Source organism: Perna viridis, chromosome 5 (genome assembly GCF_037379345.1).
Source record: "Perna viridis isolate PV_CMFRI_1.1 ecotype Kerala chromosome 5, ASM3737934v1, whole genome shotgun sequence".
NCBI lineage: Eukaryota > Metazoa > Mollusca > Bivalvia > Mytilida > Mytilidae > Perna > Perna viridis.
Window position 1 is genome coordinate 4,485,515 of NC_142449.1, and position 26,244 is coordinate 4,511,758.

Below are 26,244 nucleotides of genomic sequence, written 5' to 3' on the forward strand. Positions count from 1 at the left end.
TGTTGTATTATATTTTATTGGTAACGGACAAGTATCATAAAAATAAACATTGTATAATCACTTGATAAAAGTATATTGCACATATAAATATTAAGTACTTCACTTTTTTCCAAAACTAAGGCAAAGTAAATCTATCTTAAGTATCTGTTTCAATGTTACATAAAATTATTTTGAAAAACTCATATCTTCAAATTAAGTACACAACCATGTCTCGTAAAATAAAAGATCCTTAAATGTACACTGCTCATGTCCAGCTATTTTAGTCAGATATTTGGTCGCCTCTAGTTTTATCCATTTCAAAGCATTGGTATTTTTTGCTCAGTGACCCCCACTTTTCTTTTCATAATTTCGTAAAAAACACCTCAAAATGTTATTTAGATTGTTGTTCTTTTATTAGTTCAAGGTTTTTAAATAAACCCACTCAGTCATAACCAATGAAAAATCAAGTAAAACCCCTTGCCAGCTTTTTTAAACTTTAAAATAATTACATCTCAAAAACGGTCACACTGACCCATTATTTTTTCTACTTTAATATATTATTTTAGCACAAAATATCTTAAAAGATTTCAGAACCCCTTGAAATCCTTGTTATTCTTAAACAGGAAACATTCTTAACAGTGATAATAACGTTAAACATACTCTATTGTAATGAACAGTAATAGACTAAGTAGCACAAAAACATCACAATGATGACTATAATTGAGTTGTCAGTTGATGAACTTGTTGATTTTGTCCTGTAATATGGTTATAGATGGACCGTGCACTCAAAACTGTCACAATGGCAACACAAATAAAACTAATAATCTGGAAATTAGATATAAAAAACGAAATAAAAATGTCACACGTACAACAACCAAAGCACTCAATGATAAAATAATTTTATTTAAATATAATTATATTGGTAGTTTCCCTTTCACAATTCAAAAATATTTTTATATTGGGTTCTGTCAGTAATTCTGCTCTTCAGTATTAATAAAATATGGAAATACATTAAACCAGTTAAATGTTTCAAAATGGGACACAGCAGATTTTTCAGTGATAAGTGACTTCATACGAACCTGTATCATAAATTCATATTGTTTCCACCATTGTAACATCTGGATTTTATAAAGAGCAATACTGCATGGTAAGTAAGCTTCCGTTTGTCGTGAATCTTTACATCTGAAAAAAACTAGGTTAATAGAATATGTTTATTACACTGGGACCCCTTTGTGACTCTTGTCGATGAGCTGCATTATTGCTGCTATACTATTACCGGATTATCCCACTTGCAATTTGGTAGGTGCCGCTGGCAGAGCAGGACATACTTACCCTTTCGGAGCACCCGGTGTCACAACCGTTTTTTTTTGTGGGAGTTCATATTACTGTTGCTTTAGCTTTTTTATTATGTCTTGTTTACTTTATCTTTAATTTTTATATGTAATCTATTTTATTCGGTTCGCTACTTTGTGCATGTAGACCGTCTTTGTTTCCTATTTTCACGTACAGGCCATGTACGTAGATTTTGACATATTTTAATTGTTCCATTGTTGACGCGTCGGTATATCTATACAAACAAATACTATCGATGCAGCAATAAAAAAAAACTTTGACTAATTCTTCTGTAGTATTCTGACTTATTTTTGATTCAACATGAAGTTGCACCATTTTTTGGGCTCGGCCCAGTATAGTCCGAGATTGTTCTGACGTATAGTGGTTAATTAGCTGGGACCGTGGGACGTCAGAGCTCCCCTCATATAACGTGAATTTTGCTTGAAAGTCGAAATTCTGCAAATTCAAAAAAAGACAGTTATTTGTTGTTGTACATACATCAGGCATTCACTATTGACATGTTTTTTTCACTCTGTATGAAATTTGCACATTGCTTAGTTTTACAAAATTTCTCAATATTTGACTTCGTGATCTGGAACTTCTCAAATTCAAGATCACAATATTTTATTAATTATTTTAAATTTCTATTCTCAAAACACAATTACTGCGGAAAAACATCCGTATAATATTTTTATTGGTATATACTTTCATTTCATACCTTAACTTTTTAAGAGCCAAGAAAGTAAAAAAACAACTTAGCCAAGAAGCGTCCATCATAGTCGGTGCACTAAATCCTATCGATTTGATATTGGACGAGAAATTTCCATGAAGCAGGAAGTTGATATCGGACAGCATCCGAAATCGCAAACAATGCATGGCAGCCATTGGGTGGTCGAGATAATTCTAACAAAATCAGACAGGACGTATGACGGACAGTGTGGACGACAAGGGGATTCAAATCAACTCATTGAGCGAATATCAACTATATTGGTGGCAGGTATGGTTAATTTATCAGATTTATCCACATTAAAGGAAATATATTTTGTTGCATAAATATTACCTTGTGTACAGGGTTTTCAGTACATCTTCAGTATTTCTTCTTACATCACGTGGTATCCCCAATTTTGTCCAAATACTATCTTTTATATAAGCTCCTTCTTCTAACATGAATCCAAGATTGAAAATTGCCTGAAAGACAAATCAAATCTTGTATTTGGTAACTAGAGAACAATGTTCACCCGCAAAAATATTCCTTGGGCCATGGAGGATCGATCCCAAGACCTCTCTGTGTCAATAGAGGTCAATAACACAATTACCAAATTGATAAACTTTATGAAATATAGTCACAAGAAATAGAAAAAAAGGAAAGTCCATTTAACAAATGGCAATATCAAAGCATACACAATAAAGTTGGAAGCAACTATAATGTTCCTGAATAAGTACAGACATTTTCAATGCAAACGGTGGGTTACCAGGTTTATAGCGCACTGAACTACCCACTTATATTCCGTTTATCGAATCCAGTATATTGTAATACAATCAGACAGCAGAAAATGGTCACTGAGTAATGTTAGCAAAATCAGTAGTCAAAACAACACTGAGGGTAAATGGAAGATATCTTGAAAATCCATCGTCTATAATCTTTTTGTCAGAAACAGAATATTTCTCAATAAGATCTAGTCTAAGATATCGAAAATATAACTTTTCAAGGCGGCATCAATTCAGTGAAAAACAGGTTCGACAAAATAACTGTTTCTTTAGCAAGGTCGAACAACCAGTCGTATATTTATTTAATTATTTAAATTTGGACAATGGCAAGGTAAGAGCTGGTACATTGTGCAGAAAAAGCCACCGAACAAAAAATGGTCTACATACGCCATATTTATTCGTAACTATAGCTCCTTCTGTATATAAAACGGTATTTTTGAGAAAATTAACATCCCTCTCATATCTTCTAAATCAAGAACAATAACTCTGAATAAGTGTCAATTTCATATACAATCTACACAATTGTTATCTAAAAAACCGAAACAACAAAATGACACTTTTAGTCAGGTTTCGTGGGGTTGTAACTGTTTCTAAGATACAATCAAAAGTGAACTCTACGTTGTTATTTTTAAATACATGCGTCATCTCTTGTCTGATATTTATAAAGACTGCTACTTAAATTTACTACCTACAAAAATGCTGGTAAGCCATCTTGCCAGGTATACCATCATTTGTCAATTAACGTAAAATGAATTACATAAAATGTACTTTACTCTGTATTTTTAAGTGTAAAAATATTTTACGTACATGTGGATCCCCTTTGACAGCAGCTCTGGTGTAGAAATCTGCCGCTTTATCAACATCTCGGTAATGTCCACAACCATACCAGTAATAATCACCCATTTTAATCAAAGCTTGAAATAGCACAATTAAAACAGCCGTATAAATAATGAGCTATACAAATAAAGAAAATGTTTTGCTTCAGTAACTAAAAACGACAAGAAGGAGATGAATTTAAGTACTACATCATATAACACTAACAAGGAAATGCCACTTACATAAATACAAGAAATATCTTCTTTAACTTACTATTGCATTAGAGAAAAACTAAATAGCTAGTTCTCCCATATGATCAATTTTTAATTTATTTAATGTCATTTTACTAACGAATACAAAATGATATATATGTGACAATAATTTTATTTTAGATAGGGGATTACCATAGGGGTTAACAAACTGCTCTTCTCTCAGTGTTGTAATATTGTAGTTTCTCCACTGACAATCCTTCTCAACCAGCGAAGTCATCCCATCCTATAAACACATGACATAATTTTTTATAGAAGAACGGCAAAAGTATATGAAAGAAAGAAGTGAATTTTTTTTGTATTCATTATAAATGGACTCTTCACAAATACTATAATGTTCATGTCAAATAATGTGATACGATTCACATGTTCATAACATAAGTGTATTGAATTGCTGTTGAAACAGTTGTTTAATTGGTTAGTAACCATCACGTTTTTATTCACAATATATATATATTTTTCTCCATCAAATACATTCAGACCTACTTGATTGTCCTCACAAAGGTAGGCTGAATTAAAAGATCCAACTTCTATCCCAGCATCCCCTGCCATCATATAGTATAACATTGAGGTCTGCCTATAAAGACAGAAAGTGGGTATCAAAGACATCATCATTACAACCGAGTTGGTTTTAATTATGAAGTAGCACTAACACTAAAATACACAAAAATCAATCTTTGTAATTTTTACATACATAGGATTTTTCATTCATAGTAATTCATAAATTAATTCATTTTCAAGTAGCATTGACATAAATTATTTGATTCTTACATATCATAGTTCCTGAATGCTTTGATTGCCTTCCTCAGTACCAGCCCTAAAACGGGGTTCTTCTCAGCGATAAATCTGGCCCATCTACAGAATATAAAGTAACACTTTTCAAATGTATTCTTAAAGTATTTGAGATCAGGCGTAAAGATTTTCTGGATGAAAACAAAATTAGTTTGTACCTATATGTGACATCTTGACCTATACGTTTTTGTTTAACATTTCTAAAATTGCATACAAAGGTCAATAAATAGCAAAAGACACACTCAAAGTAGCGTCACAATATGATTTTCTGTCAACAAAAATAATTTTGCTGTCTTGATTGTCTGCATTTTTCACCGTTATTTACAGTGCTTTATGAGGCGTTCAATAATAGATGAACTATTAATACACTGTATCATCATCAACTTAAAGGTCCCAACTAAAGGAAAGTCAATAAACATAACTGTGTATAAGATAGGCATCTACGCCTATCTAAAAAACAAAGGAATAATAAGTTCAAATACCCTTAAAAAACAAAAACAAAACAAAACAAAACAAAAACAAAAACAAAAAATTCTTCGGCCAAATTGAAGAAAGCGAATTAAGTTTGCTCTGTGTTATTAATTATACTCACTCTATTCCTATATAGATATTTCTTGTCATCTTTGACGTTCCTTTCATATTCAGAGATGCTATCTGGATTCCAGCGTCAATTTGGTTTCTTACTCCGGCAAAGTTGAAATATGTCAAGGCTTTATCCTATACATTTATCATATGAAGTGAATTTAACTTAATTTCTTAAGTGTAAAGGTGTAACACTCATTGTTACCTGTTCCTTAATTTTACAAAGTAAATGAATTTTACTTGATCAAGAAACTATCTTGAAAAATAACATTTTGTAAATTCCCTTACAAAGTTTTTAGACCAAGTTAACTACTAAAGATATATCACTTATTAGAATTTTCTTCAAATTTACATTTTACATATTTTTAAGTTTTATTTCAAACAGCACAAAGATAAAAATATCTTACAGCATCTACTACTTTGTCTAAGAATCCTCCAGTCAGATGGAGTATGCCAAGATTAAAAGCAGCATCTGGTGAACCAAGCCTGTAGGATTCTTCAAAGTATTGTACAGCAGCTGTGACATTATGTTCGTGATTTAAGGCGTACCAACCAAGGGCATTCAAAGCTGCTGGATTTTTCTGGAATATGTTACAGCATGAGAAAAGAGGACTTAACAACAAAATGTGATGTCAGATACAAATACATTTAGATGACTTCGCCGTCTAGTGGAACAAAAATAATTTCAACTTGCATTTCGCGGAACACAGTGAAACATAGAACAACAAATATGTATGTACTTAAATGGTTACAACCAGCCTCTGCGACATGATAAATACACTAATAATGAAACAAAAATCATTTTGATGACTAAACTCTTAAAAAAAGTGTGTAATTTTTATTTTCTTCTATAAGAATTCTATTACTTCATTTTTCTTGTTAAATAACTTATTATAACAAAAAAATGAAAAATTTGATCCCATATATTGGTATTCTATTCTTCAAAATGGTTTCACATCCCAAGAACGTACAATCACATTGTGTCAAAAGCCTCTATTGAAAACGTTTTCAGTGGAGTTTTAGCATTTTTTTCAGCCAAATGTTGAATCATGGAAAATGTTCTATGGAAATTCTTCAAAAAGAATGATCGAAAACGAATCTCTGCGTAATATCCTCTCTAAAGGTCCCAAGTACCGTGAACCACGCTCCATAAATTGGAATTATAACTTTAAAGTTCTTATGGATGCCGTCGAGGACTATGCAAGAAAATGGATAAAACGAGAACAAGAAGACATTGATTCTCTGTCAGAGTGGTTAAAGGCCATGAGGTCTTTAATTTTGAAACGAATGAAAGTTTTAAGTAGGTCAATGAGTGCCAAGGCTACATCAGTTTTCAAAGACCCCGATGTAGCAAAAACATTGTCTACTATACATGACAAGTATGTTGTCGTACCAGCAGACAATGCCAAAAACAACATTGTTTTTGTCTGCAAAATGTTTTATATCCAATGTTTATTATAAGAGGTAGACGCTTACCCTACCGGTGCACCTGATCCATGCTCCCAGTTTTTAGTGGAGTCCGAGTTGCTCATTTACTTTTGTTACTTTGTATGTATGATTTCAGTTACTTTATGTTCTTTGTTGTGTATGTCTGTTTTCCATGTCTGGTCTTTGTCCCTGGAATACATTCTTTTGATTACCGCTATAACCTTGGTTCCCTTGATAACTCTTTCGAGTGCATAGTTGTACTGAAATACATACCCAAATAACCATTTTTATGATATATTGACGTTCAAAACGCATTCCTAACTTTATCAAACGAGAAAACAGATCACAAAAGATACAAATTTGAAAAGTCTTAAAAGCCGAAGTCCATCGGTCTTCAGACTGCCTATGACTTTTTACTTGGAATTTTAAATTTATGTTTTGAACTCAAAAATTGCAGTTCCTATGCAAACTTTTATTTTTGAAATATCTGCACATGAAAAATTCACATTCACATTTGATAGAACATATCAAAGATTGTTTTAGGGCACTTTAATTTTATTCTTCACGTCCATATAGTCCGAAAAATAAACTGACCATGATTGTTATTTATATGCCTGTTTGCCACGTCATATTTCAATATAACTTTGAAAAGTCTGTAGTCCGTATACCATAAGAGTGTTTTTCTTTACACTTTTCCCTAAAAGGTCTGCAACCCCATGCATATTCACCAATAAGCAATACTTGCATTGTCAACATTTGCTACAACCTATCTTAACAGACTTCCCTACATGTACTACATGCACTCTTCATAATTGTTATATGCGGTAACATAATAAAAGCTACACAAATACTTGAGCAATGTGAAGAATAAGAAAATACAAAATCCAAAAATGCTTTTGTTTCTGAACGAGTTTTTTTTGTTTGTTTTGCCTTTGCAGACCAAAGATTTTATTGAACTCATTCTTTAAAGTTTAAAATTATCAGTCTGTTAAGTAATGTTCTGAAATCAATATCCCTTTTAAACTGAAAAGGAAAAAAGCTAACAAATGATTCAAATATTATAGCATACGCCACCCACTGTTATTCAAGATGTCACCTTGGAACACGACACATCACCATGACAAAACATCCACATGCAAAAGAGCTAAGGCTCGATCAACATATATTAACCTTTACGTGAAGGTCACATAAAAGTCATTATGGTATGAAACACACTTCATAGTCCTTATATATACTTATTTGACTAAAAAATCAAAAAGGTAGTATTCAGTGATCTTATCTAAGTACCCTCATTAAAACTGATCACCTATGAAGATTTCTATTAAAATTGATCCCATTCAAGCTCTATAGGTTACTTATATTTCACTTAATTTTTCAAGGAAATCTGGATTATCCAGGTGAAAAGCATAAATCTATGACCCTAACTGAAGTTCCCTTCCAACAAAAGTGTCAATGCAAATCAACCACTATTTACGTTTTGTCGTAATCAATCGAAAAAAATCTAAGGCTGTATGCAGGCAAAAAAATGACGGGTGGACTGAGAGACGGGCGGACAAGTAAAAAGCGTTGAAGTATTGCAACCCTCCTGAATAATACTTTATTGAGGTGGATATAAAACAGGTCACTGAATTAATATGCTTCCCTTCTTGACAAACATATTTTCCTATTCGAGTTTTTTCGTCAAAGTCAAATATCTTTTCAAAACTTGGAAGTTTGTTTCACAAGATAATATGACTGCCATGAATGTGTTTAAATATTATTAGAAATAAAGAAGATTTATAAAAATTGAGCATATTAACAGAACACAGCTTGATAATGTATTTCGTTTGCAACCAACGATATTTGTGAATATAATATAACATAATTACTTCTACAAACAGTTTACATTTTCCATTTAATATAAAAAATAAAGAATAAAATATTTGTTTCTGTCTGTTACTTTGACTTCCCTGTTACTGTGCTTTGATGATATTACAATTTAGTGGTTTCTATTCGGGGTAATCCAGTTTGGAGTTCGTAATACTAAACTTTTTAATTGACATTTTTTTTAGAAGATATCATCTTTTCCAAAACTTATTACTGCGTATGATTCCATGTTTGTTTGACTTCGAAGCAGATACCTTAAATTCATGTAGCATACAACAAAAGATGACTTGATATTAGAATTTAGTGTTACACGTTATTGCTCGATACATATTGCTTCATGTTTAGATTAAATTAACATCCAGAAAGATTGACTAAATAAATGGCAGCAGTCTTTGAAGAGCTCTCAGCACGTCTTGTACATCCTAGCCAAAGATAATCCTTAGTCTAAATGGAAAGGGAATGTGCAAATCTGATTCCATCTTCAAACAGTTTATAAATGTCCACGTGATTACCATTACCGTCTATGATATGAAGACAGTCCGAATTAAGATCGGTAACGACAATGTTGTTTCTGGTGGTTCTAACCAAACATGTAGGATTAAATTGATATGTATACATATTAACCCTTGAATCGCCATTGTATCTGCCTATAGCCTCAAATTTTGGATTCAGTACAACCATTTTGCCCTGACGTTTTTCATGATCTTTATCTATCACGAGTATGTTTCCACCAGTAGTAACGGTACTAGACACGGGATACTCAAGGTTCTGTGGAATCATTTGCTTATTGTTTCCGTTTAATTGTAAAGAGATAATTGCACTACCAAATGAACTTATTCCACCAACAATAACGCGACCTTCCGATGTTGCATGAAGCGCGGTCGGTTAGTAAGGTTCAATGTCACAAAGTGAGTGAAACTCGTATCCTGTATTGGCACCGATCTGCCATAATCTTGAATCGTTGGCACCAACAAATAAAAGATCATTTGACACTGTAACAGTCATTGCTGTAACTTTAACTTGGAAACAAAACGTGATATTAAGTTGATCACCGTCAGGTTTTACTTTTTGAATAAGTTCATCTTTTCCACAACCGATCCATAGTGTTCCATCGGTACAACAAAGAGTGTATGTTACTCTAGAAAAATCGGTTACATACTTTCACCTGCGTATGGAGTGTTCATATCACAACTCATACGTTATGCCAGAGCTTGCCCAAACTACGCAGACTTTTTGTTTTTGTATCGTTAACTCTAACATATAGGCTTCTGGAACAGGGTTATGTTGCTACAAGATTGAAATCATCACTACAGAAGTTTTATGATCGTCATCATGAACTCGTGGATCGTTATGGTGTATCCATCAGCACCATGAAAACTGATTTATTCAACGGGTCATAGTTTTTCTTTCCTAATTTGTCTACCCCGGACTTGACTTTTTATGAGCAACTCGACGGGTGTTTCTAGAAAAACAGAGGACGCTTACCCTACGGGTGCACCTGGTCCATGCTTCCAGTTTTTAATGGAGTCCGAGTTGCTCATTTGCTTTTGTTACTTTGTATGTATGATTTTAGTTACTTTATGTTCTTTGTTGTGTATGTCTGTTTTCCATGTCTGGTCTTTGTCCCTGGATTACATTCTTTTGATTACCGCTATAACCTTGGTTTCCTTGATAACTCTTTCTATGCAATTCTAAGCTGACGTTTTTCACATTTGTCGAATATCCCAATGCTTTGTGTATCTTAAAACTACATTCACTACAGAATCTTTTCCACCATTTAAATCTCGGGTTAGCTTTGCACAACCCACAAGTAAAAACTAGGTACACTTAAGATATTTTCTAAGGAAGAAGCCATCTCTCTAAATAGTGTTGATACCATTCAAAATCAAAATGGTTTATCTCAAAACAGGAAATAACTATTGTTTCTTACAAACAACAAAAATAGCCGGAACTTCCACGTCCCAATATACTATATTTAGGTTTAAAAAATTTAAAAACAGAAGAGGAAGAAAAATGTCACCCGATATTTAAAATAAAGATTAAAGAAATAATATAAACTCCTGTTGAGTATGGGTCCTTTACCACAACAAAGTATACAGGACAAGTAAGAAACAGGAACTACCTTTTCTGCAGACTTTTTCAGATGAGTCATCGCCTCTGTTTTATTAACTTCTGTACCATGACCCTGTGATGAAACGGTACAGTAAACGAGAATCAAACCTCATTGCTATGAACACACTTTTTTCCTATCTTCATGTACTAAAATCTTCTAAAATTATCGTTTATTAATGATGAAATTGTTTTGTCATTGTGACCCTAAAATCAAACAAGGTAATGTGCAATGGAAGAGTAGTTTAAAAATCTGAGAATGTATTAAATTGTATTTCTAGTGATTTGATAATTGCGAAAACAATGGTAACAAGTTTTTAAAGTAATTTGAAACGAGCTTTGGGTAAAAGGTTTAGAGTATTTCAACTCACTTTTTACACATTTACGTCAAAACTAAACCTTTCCTGCTCATTCAGATAAGTATAGAAATGTTTAACTGAAGTACAAAACAGCCGCTTGATCATATTTATAGTGAAAATAAACTGCACTAATCGAGTCTGACAAACTTACCCTAAGAAGAATGATACCGTAATCATACATAGCTTGTGGATCCTGAGTTTCTGCTCCCATACGCAAATACTCCAAAGCTGCTCCAATATTACGCTTTAACCCTTGTGATCCCCAAAATAACATTCGTCCTATGTTTCGCTGAAAATCAACATGCTAATAATAGGCATTTATAGCAGTACATCTGACATAAAGAAGAATAAAATCAAAATCAAAGAGATTCAGAAACTAGAAACCTTGTATTAATATATCTCCTTATATAACAAACACTATGATGTGATTCTTATCTGAGGATACACCTTTCTGGACCTGTTATTTCTGTTTTACGAGTTGTGTAACTTACATGTTTTCTGCGCCTAACATTTCCAAGAGGTATGATTCTTACCTGAGCTGAGAATACACCTTTTTGTGCCTGGTGTTTCAGCCAATGAAAGATGTCACCATCTTCGTCTGTTTGTTGTTTGACCTGTTCTTCGTCTGTAAGTCTAATTGATTCTGTGAATACATCTGTATCTTTGTACTGTTCTTTATCTTGTCTGGTGGTATCAGCGACGTACTTGTAGTAAGCTTTGTATCAGAAAGATATATGATCATTATAAATGTGTACCATTCTTTAAGTCGGTAGCATATTTATAATGATGTCAATAGTTACGCAGTATTGTTCCAAGATTGTATATAGAATAATAATAAGTTTTTTTTTTCAGTTGGACATCTTTATTGAGCATACATGATACGTTTGAATGCTACACAATATGTAATGCTTTACATAACATTTGTTTTCCAAACACTAATGCAATTGCGATATGAATATCATTTCTGAGTAAAAAAATGTTGTCTTAAAGCAGATATCATTATCATGATTGATGACATTCACTTACTATAGGCTTGTTCTTCATCTTTTGGTACACCATCCAGTCCATTGCGATGTTTATGTCCGAGGGCAAGTGACGAAAGACGGTGCTTGCCCAACAATGCTAACATAAGGTATGCTTGGGCCTGAAAGATTAGGTATTATTACAACATCCTAAAATTGCTATTGTTCAACGAGAAATTTTATCCGATGGACAGCAAATTTGAACGTAATCTTGATACTGCTGATAATAATATATGAAATGTTGGCAACATTGAAAGATTATTAAAAGGGAATGCACAATTCCTCGCATCGCACTATTATCGATAATTTCTCAAGGAGACATGTTTGTCAAAAGTTAAATACCTCATGGGATGTTCATGTCTTGTATTGAAAAAAAATAGTTCGTCAAATAGAAAATTTTGTTACAGCAGAACATAACATAAAAAAAAGTACCGCATAAAAAATTTATATATAAATACAGTAAGAACTTTGAAACATGATGCGCGCAAAATTGCATATTTACAATGAGAAAAACGGCAACAAAAGAAGAAGAGGAAGAAGAAGAAAGTCTGAAACTGATTGTGCCAAACCAGTGTACGAGATATAATATTATTCTGTCCAAGAGATACCGAGACGGACGCGACCAAATATTATATGTATAACATGTCATCTTGTAACATGAAGATTGGATCGTGATGAACTGGGAAAAAAGAAAAAAAAACACATACATAACGCATCGTGTTAAAACTTTGTGTCATATATGAACGCGGCCAAGTAGGAAATTGTGAGAGAAAAAAATTGAAAAAAACGAAAGGATAGGGTGGTGTTAGTATTATCTCTTCTTAAAGACAAACACAAAATATTTATCCCCACATAGTACCTTATTCCAGTAGTTTATTCGGTTCAATTTTATTTTTTTTTTTTTGGGGGGGGGGTATGGAAAGCAGGATGGTCATGCATATCTATATAGTGCAGTAAAAAACATACATGTATCATTAGACTAAATTATGATTACCTGTATTTCATCTGCCCGTACCGCGATGCCATTATTCAGTATGACAGAAAGCATGTACATGGCATCGTTGTTACCGAGGCAAGCTGATTGCTTAAGTATAGGCACGGCCTTCTTTACTTTTCTCAGACCTTTTTCCTGTTAAAAAGAGATGTGATTGTTCATTTGTCTCTTAGAAGAAATTATGTAATCAACATATGAGCATATTTTAAACTTCCATATTCTTTTAAATCGGGACAATGCTTATGTGTGTTCGATTTTGTTTTTGATTTTAAAGAGCAATCAAGAAAACCAGGAGTCGAGCGGAGTTCGTAATGACGACTATGAAACTTCTGTAGTGATTACTTTAACGTACGAATTGTGATATGGAAAAAATATACGCTGAAGGGGTGTAACCTCAGATGAAGGGAAAATTGACAATACGGAATGAGAAGTCATCAGGTTTGCGGTATAGTCTGGTCATGATGTTTTCTTTGCCATCGGATCTCCAAGTGTAGATTAAGATATGAGACTGACTTCAGAAAACAGACGTAGCATTGTCACTCATTGATCTATATAGACCTATCATACGTTTCAAGATTAAAGACCTTACAGCTGTCACCCATTCTGACAGCCAATCAGGGTCTGCATGATCTCGTTTGATCCATTTTCTAGCATAGTCTTCCACACCATCCTTGAGAATTTTAAAGTTATAATTCCAATTTATGGAGCGAGGTTCAAGTTGAAGTATAGAATAACGAAATAATTGGTATGAATTTGTCCTTGAAATACGGTGGAGTTTTGTTCGTGGCAGTTTCATGATGGAGGATGTTAGCAAAAATAATGGCATCTATACCTTTGTTGACACAAAGGAGACTGGAAGGAATGAACGTTGTTGTTCATCTTGACCTTTAACACATACTGATTTAAAGATTCCATAAGATTACATTCTTTGATTTTCGCTAGAATCTAGGTTCCCTTGATTACTCTTTAGGTAACAAATCGTGGCGATGGCCATGACTCCTTATTTGTCTTGGAATGTTGTCGAATAAAATCATCATGGACATTTACGCTATTGTTATATTGATTAGACTGTTAATGTTACCATCTGTAAGGTATTGCACTACATAAGTACGTTAGATGAGTATGAAATTTTACATTTACACTGCCATAAAATAAACTGTTCAGAGGATGTTTTAAACAAGAATCGGACTGAAAAAAATGATATTACCACAAGTCTTTCTGCCCATTTAAACAATACTACATTCGACGTTACTGATGAGAAGTAGGGTTTGTTAAATGCCTGTTGTTCGATTATTCTATAAATATCTTTATGATACCATGAAGGTGGTTCGTCTGACAACATACAGATGTCTGTTTTTGACTTGGCATATTTCATCTTGTTCAAAAACTTGAAAAAATATGGATGACAGCTTTCTGAAGAAAAAAAGAGTTAAAATATCACAAAATGATACAGGTCTTTTATCCGTATGTTCGTGTTTTGTTCTTTTGTGTTGTACGTTTTGTTCTTCATGTGTTTAGGTATGATGTCTTGTCAAAAATACTGAAGTGTCAATAGTAGGGCAAAGTCTAAATCCAAGTACAGGAAACCAGGAAACTTAGACAATTTACGTACACAATGAAGAGAACAAAAACTAATGATAATGAAAAAAGCGTTACACAAAAAAACTAAAGAACTAGTAAAATATACTCCCACGAAAAAAACAGGAATGACAACAGGTGCTCTGGTAGGGTAAGCATATCCTGCTCCACCACCGACACCGTCAAGTTGTGAGTATAACCCGTAAAAAAGTCTATCAACAATAATGCAGTCACAAAGGGATCCCTATAAAAAATAATAACCCCCCTTGTTTGCACCTACAAAATTACAACTTCTCCTTTAATATCGCCATCTTACCACGAAAACATATAGAAAAACAAAGTTTTATTTTTTTCCTTAAAAATGTAATCTTGGGTTTTACAGCAAGTAAATAACAGTAAAGCAACCAAAGAGGAATTCTTAAAACGCATAAATTAGTATATTTTTGTAAATATTTGTCAATGACACAACTCAGGGTTATTGAATTTTATTTTGTTATTGTAAATATATTTTACCTCTCCATTGTCTGTTTTGATGACTTTGTCTAAACGATAAGAAAAGTCTGTTAACCCATGATATAAACTCTTTACATTTGTCCTCTCTTCTCATCAATCCTAACTCAAACATCGGGTGATACGGACTGGGGAATGGTATCTACAAATATATCATAATTAACGCTTGTATTTCGCTGAGACTGCGTTCAACAATACATATGTTAGGTGACGTATTGTTGAAGAAATAGAACTCAGGAAAGAGGTTTGTCTCGGTCTTCTGAAATACCATATATTTGTTATTTTCATATTTTAAAGTCTTATTCTATATTTGGCCACCCTTTTTGAATAAATTTAGATAAACTCAAAGGCAATAAAACAGCTTAATTTTTTAAAAAAAATTAAAGGAAGCTATCTATTTTGAAAAAAAAACATTTTCCGAAATTTTCTTTTTAATTGGTACAAGCGTGGACACAGACTGGTATTGCCCGAGGGGCAAGCATGGACGCAGACTGGTATTGCCCGATGAGCAAATTTGAACATACATAAGTTTTGTCTCGAATGTGTTTGTCTCAAATAGGCTTCTGGAGCAGTGTTATGTTGCTACAAGATAGAAGTCATCACCACAAAAGTTTTATGGTCGTCATCATGAACTCGTAATTCGTTATGGTGTATCCATCTGCGCCATGAAAACTGATTTGTTCAATGTGTCATGGTTTTCCTTTCCTTTTTCGTCTACCTCGGACTTGACTTTTTATGAGCAACTCGACGGGTGTTTTTAGAAAAGCAGAGGACGCTTACCCTACGGGTGCACCTGGTCCATGCTCCCAGTTTTTAGTAGAGTCCGAGTTGCTCATTTGCTTTTGTTACTTTGTATGTATGATTTTAGTTACTTTATGTTCTTTGTTGTGTATGTCTGTTTCCATGTCTGGTCTTTGTCCCTGAATTACATTCTTTTGATTACCACTATAACCTTGGTTCCCTTGATTACACTTTTCATTGTCTAGAAAACGCCTCCATTTATTGATATCAATAATTGAATTATGCGTATGTTGATAAATATCCATTAATATATGTTACCACTGACACCAATGAATGGGAAACAAATTCCACAATGGCTTGTCATAATCATAAAACAAGTCATATACATGTAAAAAATGCTTCTTTCTTGAAGGTGTACTTGCATGGATGTGTTGAACTTAATATGTCATGTTAAGAGTTGACCATTTCACTTTATGTACGTTAGCTTGGTAAAATTCTGGACTCTCAGTTTTTATTTAAATTAACAGAAACCAACAGAGTGGTATCTGTCAGTTACATGGATTGCCCTAATTTGAAAACGGTAGGGGTCATAAACTCAAAATTAAATAGGAGCATTCCTTTAGTAGTTAGTAAAATCATATCAAAATTTCAAAACAATTGATCAACCATAACTAAAGTCATCGCACGAAAACCAAGTGAATATGGACGATGACGCCGCTGTCAGCACCATACCAATATACAACAGCAATTTTTTTTAAATATATAAGGTCTTTGTTTTTACATTAGTCCTAGTTAAAAAGTTCTCTATCAAAAGAGAATAAAACTGCAAAACTGTTATGTTTTCCCACTTACAGTCATGAACTCAACAAAAAACATTGTAACACTTCAAAATCAATATTTCAACTAAATCTTGTATCACACGATTTTATCAACTTCTAAAAAGCCTGAAAAATGTTTCCTATACTATAGTTTTGCAGTTGTATAAAACATATCTAGAGGCACTGTCAGTATCATTTGGTTTCAGAACCAACATTATGCGTATGTACATTCAGCACTTCACAACACTGTCATTAACTTTAGAATCTCTATTTCATTAAATCCTGTAAATCTTCTTTAACAAAACTTATTTTCACGTGTGCAGTATTAATGTCTTGATACTTAATAAAATCCCCACCCTTTTAATAAATAATCAAGTATGCATGTGACTAAAATTAAATTTTCATGTACATGTACAAACTTTACTTTATTGGCATAAGGTCATAAACAAGATTGGTTTAATTAAAAATCGTATTAAGAGTTGCCAGTTCATGCAGTCTGACATATACATATATAGCAAAACTGAAAATCGTTAGAGCTCCCGGGGAATGTACTAACATGTACACTGAACTTTTACGAGTACATAATGCCTATATGTATGTAGAGTCCCGAAACTTCATGTTACAGTAGTGGGCAGCTAATTGGACTACCCCAACTAAACAGATTCCTCAATGCCATGTGTTTTGCAACAAAATAGCGTGCCAGACAACCTCTAGCACTGCTGGAGTAATAAATAGACCATCCTATTACACCTAAAAATATGTTATGTTTCCGGTCACCCTCCCGACCCTCCTTCAGACCCCCTACCCAAAGGTTTTTTTTATTTGTTATTTTGAAAAAAAATAACGTCTGCCGATTGTCTTTCAGAAAAAAAAAGTAGAAAATAAAGCCATAGATTTTTTTTTCTATCCTATATGGAAAAACAAAGAGAAATATTGGTTGTTTATATTTAGATTCGATGGTAAACACACATGCCGTGAGTGTGCTCTTGGTCGTGGATAACACCTTTTGGGATTCGGCACTTAAATTAAATATTTCTTGTTTTGACCACCACCGTCAAAACAAAAAATATCTCAAGCGCCGAATCCCAAAAGGGATTAGGCCGTGGACTAAGTCTATTAGTTTTTGCATATTTGGTTCATTGTATTGTAAGTTTGCTGTCACTATGACTTCTTCCATTTTAAAAATTTTAAATAAAAATAAATCTCTACCTATCGACCAGAAAAAATTTTACAATGGTGATCGGAAACATAACATTATTTTTTCGGCCTTCGAGATTTCACCATTAAGTTGACCTATCTTTGTGTCTTACATGCACTTGGAGGTGTTGATTTTATCCCAAAAAGTATTTTGGATCAAAAATTCAGCAAATCCTGTAAGCTTTACAATATATAGCGGTACAAATTGCAAATAGGAACACTAGGTCACGGATTGACATTAAATCACGTGAAAATGCATTTAATGAATTTAATGAATGAACGTGGTCACATGACAACTAATTACACTGAATACACCATGGCCCACATTCACGGGTATGACTATGCCCGGGGATTGTGTAAACGCTTCAATGTTTTACACCGTCCGTGAGAGACCCCAAATGATTGACAAAGGAATTAAGAAACCCCTCTGCCCGTCATGTTTTACAAATATCACATATGAGTGGAAACCGGGTATAACAGTATTGAGTATAATAAATGTTAGCACGAAAATTAAACCAAGTATAGGAACAGTCAGCTGATGGTCGGCGTCACTCATATCGTGCAAATGATTGGCTAACACTATGTTATGAAAGATTTTTGGGGGTTTTAGTGGTTTATTTACACAAAGACAGTCGAATTATCAGCTCAAAGCAACGATGTCCTAGCTTTATAATGCACGAAATGAAGGGTGTAACGGCTGTACGGAAATTGCTATCGTTTTCAACTTTATTGTTATAATGTTATTTAATTAACAAGCGTTTTTAGTTGTTATCTGAAACTTGAAAACACCATCTTATTTTATGAATAAGTTTCAATATCTCAAAACGATCAATTGATTTTTTTCTACAAAGATGAAAGGCGCTTTTCATTACGGGTATATACACTTTCTTAAAGTTTTAATCAAATTGGTGTCAGACTTTGCTTTATCGTGCGAAAACTTGCTGGACGGATGAGGGTAAAACAATATTTCCTTTAAGATGCAGGGCCATATAAATCACCTACCTCACAATATTTCAGTAATACAACTTCATTATTATTTAAGGGTCTATGTGGCGCACACAAAATATATTTTCAAGTGTGCACCACAGGCATTGAGGTTATTTCCAATAGATCGAAATAAAACAACCATTCCTTAATTTAAGTATCAAAATTCAAGGAATTAATCATTAAAAAAGCCTTCACATTCATTACAAAATTTGGTCTATGAGATGATTGGCGACATTGTTTATCCAATCAGAAACCGTGTTACTTCTGAAATAAAATTATCATAAAATATACTCTGTATGTGTGTTATTTGTCTTGTTTAACTCATGTTTTCTCTTGAAGCAATGTACACATGGTATAAACACAACAGTAATTTTCAATGATATAAAGCTTTGTATGGCGTTTACTATTATAAAAAAAATGTATTTTTTCTGAATGAAATCTATATATTGTTTTAGAATTATTTACCGACCTTTGATGCCTCCACAGCAGTGTTTCTATAATAGGTGAGTTTTCCTATATAACCAGTAAACCCTGGTACATAATCTGAACCACCAACGACAAATAAACCTCTTGTATCGTCCAAGCGTACGGTGGAGCTAAATCTGCAAAAAAATAGTTTTTTAGTTGTTTCTTTGGAGTAGATAATTTTTAACAACTTAAGTCTTCCAGGTAAAATTCCAACAACACTTGGTAAAAATCTACTGTGTGTTTCATTGTTGTTATTTATTTGCCCGGTTTCCTGTCAATCTGTCCATTTTCTGCCAATGTCCATGTTAACTTACAAGCCTACTTACGCAAATTCCGTAGACTCTGTTTCGTTGAAATCGTAACCACGGTTCAGTGTTAATTTCCACTACAAATAAAGTAAATGCTGCTGAAATAATACAAGTGAATTTTTTATCGGAAGGTCACTTACAGTGGTAAAATAAAAGTAGCATATGTGATTATGGTTATTTTTCAAAAGATGGCATGGTAATTTACACATACAAAATTTCTAGTACTATTAATGTCGAAACCCCTACTACTACCTACCTAGTCTAAAAAGCTATTTCTTTAATATTCATGGTCAAATTGAATTTATTACTATGTCGACTATCTCTAAATCCTTCAACCACCTTTATATGTTTCTTTTTATGACATCGTCAACTATCATTGTTACGTTGTATTCATAACAGAACTGACCTGTAAATCTTTGAACACAAATGCTAGTCTGACCCACTCGTGTTTGGGAACCTTTATTCCTGTTAACGCTGCGGCAGTCTCCCCGTTGGATAATGTTACTTGAATATGAAGGTTACCTAAATGAGAAAGAGCTAAACTGAAGTGAGTTGGAAATAACAAAGCTTGTTTAGCTGTAAAGAGTTTCTAATTTTTCTATTATCGTCAATTTCCAAAGAAGAGCCCGGTGTAATTTTCATCGTATTTTTTATACGAACTTGATGTCTTTATTGTAAAAAATCAACAAAAAGTAAAAAAATACAAACAGAAAAATAAACAAATGTTTTAAAAATTCGAATAAACATAGCTAAATAGTATGGGTTTGGTCTCCACATAATATATATGTACCTGGTCATTGAAGACCCATGGATGGTCATAATCTGACACTTTTTAATCCTGGTGGGGTTGTTATCTCTTGGAAAATATTCACCATATCCATTCTCAGTAGTTTTTTTTTTAAATTGACAATGATATCAGCTCGTTATAACTAAATCTACATTTTCTTACCTTTTTTGGTAATGAAGAGGAGTGGTGAGAAGTAGGTTCCATTCCACATGGCATGGTGTATAATACTGCAGAGTGATGCTGATTTACAATACTCAAGTACGTACAGAAACACCGATATTGTAAACCTGGAATAGAATTAGGGACAATCATACTCAAGTACAGAAACACCGAGATTATAAACCTGTAATAGAATTAGGGACAATCATACTGAAATACATACAGAAATCAAGATTGTAAGCCGGGGAAAGAGTCAGGGAGAAACATACTCAAGTACGCACAGAAACACCGAGATTGTAAATCTTGAATAGAGTCAGAGACAACCATACTCAAGTACGTACAGAAGCACCGAGATTGTAAACCTGGAATAGAGTCAGAGACAATATCATACTCCAGTACGTACAGAAGCACCGAGATTGTAAACCTGGAATAGAGTCAGAGACAATATCATACTCCAGTACGTACAGAAGCACCGAGATTGTAAACCTGGAATAGAGTCGGAGACAATATCATACTCCAGTACGTACAGAAGCACCGAGATTGTAAACCTGGAATAGAGTCGGAGACAACCATACTCAAGTACGTACAGAAGCACCGAGATTGTAAACCTGGAATAGAGTCGGAGACAACCATACTCAAGTACGTACAGAAACACCGAGATTGTAAACCTGGAATAGAGTCGGAGACAACCATACTCAAGTACGTACAGAAACACCGAGATTGTAAATCTGGAATAGAGTCGGAGACAACCATACTCAAGTACGTACAGAAGCACCGAGATTGTAAACCTGGAATAGAGTCGGAGACAACCATACTCAAGTACGTACAGAAGCACCGAGATTGTAAACCTGGAATAGAGTCGGAGGCAACCATACTCAAGTACGTACAGAAACACCGAGATTGTAAACCTGGAATAGAGTCGGAGACAATATCATACTCCAGTACGTACAGAAGCACCGAGATTGTAAACCTGGAATAGAGTCGGAGACAATATCATACTCAAGTACGTCAAGAAATTATGAGATTGTAAATCTAGAAAAGATCGAGTCAGAGACAATCAAACCCAAGTACGTAAAAAACACCGAGATTGTAAATCTTGAATAGAGTCAGAGAAAATCACACTCAAGTATACTACAGAAACATCGAGTTTGTAAACCTGAAATAGAGTCTGAGACAATCACACTCAAATACGTACAGAAACACCGAGATTGTAAACCTGGAATAGAGTTAGGGATAATAATACTCTCAAGTACGTAAAGAAATACCGAGATTGAGTAGATTGGAATAGAGTTATGGAAAATCCTACCCAGGCACTTAAAGAAACATCTAGAATGTGAACCTGGAATAGAGTTAAGGACATTCATACTCAAGTACGTGCAGAAACACCGAGATTGTTTACATGAAACAGTCAGGAACACTCGGACAGTGCGGCAATAGGACTTGTATTTACACGTACTAGTATATTTATTAATCTACATGCGGTAAGGGAAAGTTCTAATTTTAGTAAAAGAGTAATCAAAAGAACCAAGATTCTAACGGAAATCAAAAGAATGTAATCCAGGGACAAAGACCAGACATGGAAAACAGACATACACAACAAAGGACATAAAATTACCAAAAAATTATACATACAAAGTAACAAAAGTAAATGAGCAACTCAGACTCCACCAAAAATCTAGGAGCATGGACCAGGTGCACCGGTAGGTTAAGCGTCCTCTGCTTTTTCAAAAACACCCGCCGGATAAAAAAAAACTGTAGGGCTCGTAGACGCTTATTGATACAATTTACATATGAATGGATCGGAAAGTTTTGATTTTAGAGAAGTAATCATTTAAATTGTTATATAGCTCTCGATATTCGTGTTGGAGTTTTATTGCTTTGATACTCAAAACAAAGTTTTTGATGTGCTGCTTAATAAAACAATCTTGACTTAATTTGTATACCTTGGTTTGTCTATAAGATTCCGCCTTTTATACTCCAGTTCTTCATTTGAGTATGCTGAGAAGGATCTATAAACTCCATATGTTAAACCATTCAGGGCCAATGGGTAACTTACAAGATTAGCTACCTCTGAAACGATAAATAAACAATTACAAGAGTTTACTCCAGACAAATTGTATCTTTGCATCTTTAGTTTTAGTTAATTCCCTTCCCTAGTTTTGAAGAAAAATAGGATGAGATTGTATTCCATCCAAGTCAACTAAATTTTTGTTAATTTTTTTTCATTGACGACGGACACTATCAAAAAAGCTTCAGAAAGTTTGGTCAAGTTTTCTTTAACTAACAATACTTTAATTGTGTACATAAACCTGCCTTAACTTTCCCATACATCTCTTATAGGTGAAACATAAAGGTGCCAACCAAAGCATTCCTAGTTCATAGGATAGAATACTCAATGTGAAAAATTCATATATAAAGGCAGAGAGGGATTTTTCTTTGACACGCATTTTTAAAATACCAAATTGAACTGATGAAGACATAATTTAACATTGCCAACAAAAGAGCTGAATACTGTATATCAATATACATGCGAAATAAATACTATTTATACATACATAGTGATTGGGTTATGTACAATGAAAATTTTATTAAAGTAAAAAGTATATTCATATTACCTTGCTCAACAGGACAGGTAAACATTACATGTGTAAACGACATCTTTAGAATTCGGTATCTCCAACTCTCACAAGAAGAATAGAACGTTCTCGGAGGCCTTGAATAAGGGGGTGGTATCGTCGATACATGAAATATTTTAACTTTTGCTCTTTTATAACTGTCATTGTTATTCTGAGCTAACTGTAATAGTTTTGGATCTAAAATCCACGCACGAATTGTCACTGTATTGGTATCTATCATTAAAGGATCCCTGCTTAAAAAGTCGGGTCTAAATAAATACCCATCATCTAGACTTAGCGTCACTCGACGTTTCCGGGAAGGTCCTGCCGAACATTTCCAAGATTTATTGAATATAGTTGCTTGAAATAACCGAAGATTTTGAGCGACAACCGCTTCTATTTGTAAATGAACTATCTGAGACTTTGAGCACATGTAGGCAACTTTAAGATGTCTTACATCTGTTAACACTGTTGGTGGATTAATTATTTGAATGTGATCTTGTTGTTCTAAGGATTTTTTGTTTACCACAACTGACATCATTTGAGGTGAGGGATTAACACAAAAACCGAGAAAAATCTGAAATAAATTTAAAAAAATAAATAAAACACAGTAGATAAAGAAGTTGACATCTTTGTTGATTCCCATGAAGGGTAATGTGATCACAGCAGGTAATTGATTCCTCTTAAATCAAGTACCTCAAATAAACTTTAAACAACGATATTGTTTTAAAAATACAGGAATGTATTTCAATAATCATGCAATTTACCACTGTGAAAAAAATCCTCTTTTATCTTAATATCTGCTTACTAATATATAAGGAAAATGGATATGGTGAAAGTACTTTTACAAATGTCGGTTTCTTTAATTAATGCATATTCGAGCAAGCGAACGTGAACACAAACACTGACCGGTGGATGGTTCGTTTTATTTAAAAATGTTATTTTGTGCTAGAAAGTGATATTTAAGAGTTTACTCGTTTTGATAAATATATATATACTTTTGGTTTAAATCCAGTTTAATTAATTCATCCACGAAAGTTCTTGTGTGAGATTCCTGTATTAATCTGTCAGCCAAACACACGTTTATGCAAATATTACTCTGCATTGATTTTTGTTGTTTGTATTTCTTAAATTTACCTTTTACCTAAAAAGCTCTTTTGATTCTCCATGGTTGTCAAATGTTAATATGGGTTTGGTCGCAGAAAATGCATTACAAGACACAACCAATCACATAATTTTATACATGTATAGAGTTCTTTTCTGGTTTTAACTTCAAAATTACAGTTCTGAAGCCATAATTAAGAATGACGGTATGATTAGGATAATGTGAATAACATAACTTTTAAGTCTTTCTGTGCAGTGTTATGGTAATATATGCATGACTATATATAATTATAGGTATATTATCCATGATATTTATTTGTGTTAATAATACAGTGTTAAGCAACGGGTATGCTTGATTTTTCACCGAACTTTTTTTTTTTATTTATTAAAATTATTTAATTATTTAACTTTAAAAATATTACATTTTAAAAAAGTTGAATTATATAAGGATGATATGACATCCAGCCTCCTCCTGATTCAGATCAGCCTATGATTATCCAGATTGATAAAATTAATACTTATTTATATCCTATCGATTCGTGCAACAACTGGTCATAATTGTGAAGGGGTTCGAACGGGTGAAAAGATGGAGGAGAAAATGCCAAATAAAGACACACAGTGTGGTGGTTTTGCTGACTTTGGTGCAATTGATCTTCCTCCTTCAAATATATATATATAAATATGTATAGAACACACGAATATTTTTTCTGTATAGTTATAGTGATTGCTTCGTGTCATTCACGGTTGTATCAAATATAATGTTGGAAGATTCTACGAAAATTTGAATAAGACTAAATAAAAGCAGTTTTTTAAAGATAAGAAAATATATAATATGTCCGTTTAAAACCCACCCCCCTTCGAATTTCGCGAGCTTCATTTATCGAAGACGGATGTGATAAATAACCGACTGGAGGGATCTCAGATGGGGTAAACAATGAGAAATATGTCAAAGAATGAGGAAATGTATTTTCAATAAATGAAACAGTATAACTGTACCTTATTTGTTACAAAAAATAAACATAAACGTTGAAATAAAGTGCCAATCTCCATCATCCTAGTTTAATTTAGAATTACCTCCCTTTTCTTACTATTTTGTATTTGGGACATCTGTTACACTGGGATGATACTTTACCACGTTGTCACTGCCTTTGTCCTCAAAAATTGAATTAAAGAGAATATCTTACGAATTATCAATAGTTTGCATGGCTTGCAAGCTATATTACACGTTTCGGTAAAATGTAAACCTATACATTTTAATATCTTTTTTTCTGTCTGTAAAACATATATTGGAGACCGTGCACTGTATTAGGCAAACAATTTTAATACGAAACATTACTCCACTACAAGCGTGAGCTTCTTAAAAACTTTCTCACTGTTAGCACTTTGATACCTCCACAAAGAATGTCTGTTTATCCGAGCGCAACTCCACCTAAAACTTTGAAGGGATTTCGATAAAACTTGATAGAAAGTTTAGCCACCATGTACATTAAAGAAAATATGATTAATGTGAGAGAACTTTAAAAAAAATGATATTCTTTCTTAAGTGTTATACATGTCAAGTTACTTACAAATATATCCAAACAAAATGTAATAAAAAAGGAACAAAACAAAAGTATAAAAAGCGTTTCAGTCTTCACAACTTATATCCATTAGATAAACTGCTATTTTTAACACAGCAAATACAGCCAAAGTGACCTTAAAACAGCAGAATCATAAGCCAAACAGCCAAGTTTCAAGTTTCGAAACAATGTCTACTGTGTCTAACCGGTGATTTTTACTGTATGATGTATTGTATACATGTACACCAGAGACGTATGTATGATGTATTGTATACATGTACACCAGAGACGTATGTATGCATAAGGCTAGGTTGTATACATCAGCAGGACAACGTCATAATATTTGTCTTGCCAACATTGATTCGTTAAATAAGGAA

At 33.4% G+C, this 26,244-nt stretch overlaps 1 protein-coding gene across 1 annotated transcript; it reads right to left on the reverse strand.

The window, feature by feature from the left end:
• On the reverse strand, window positions 1-25,411 carry LOC148615677 (protein sel-1 homolog 3-like). The gene is made up of 23 exons (XM_088582166.1): window positions 25,305-25,411; window positions 23,205-23,781; window positions 22,533-22,659; window positions 20,593-20,717; window positions 20,050-20,165; window positions 19,662-19,720; window positions 19,337-19,469; window positions 15,128-15,266; window positions 14,244-14,449; window positions 13,037-13,171; window positions 12,047-12,164; window positions 11,554-11,735; window positions 11,172-11,309; window positions 10,675-10,737; window positions 5,666-5,839; window positions 5,269-5,393; window positions 4,656-4,739; window positions 4,371-4,461; window positions 4,020-4,110; window positions 3,607-3,713; window positions 2,372-2,499; window positions 1,059-1,161; window positions 1-804 (listed from the first exon to the last, which is right to left on the reverse strand). Exons 1-23 carry the CDS (start codon window positions 25,359-25,361, stop codon window positions 694-696), a joined length of 3,189 nt encoding a protein of 1,062 aa, XP_088438292.1. The 5' UTR covers window positions 25,362-25,411; the 3' UTR covers window positions 1-693.
• Between the last annotated feature and the right edge of the window lie 833 nt (window positions 25,412-26,244).

Coding starts and splice junctions, on each gene's coding strand:
- LOC148615677 (XM_088582166.1), bottom strand. CDS start 25,361: ATGATGGAGATTGGCACTTTATTTCAACGTTTATGTTTATTTTTTGTA. Junction 13,172..14,243: donor AATGGGCAGAAAGACTTGTG/GTAATATCATTT, acceptor TCTTTTTAACAG/GAAAAAGGTCTGAGAAAAGT. Junction 1,162..2,371: donor CTGAAAACCCTGTACACAAG/GTAATATTTATG, acceptor AGTTTTTTTCAG/ATGTAAAGATTCACGACAAA.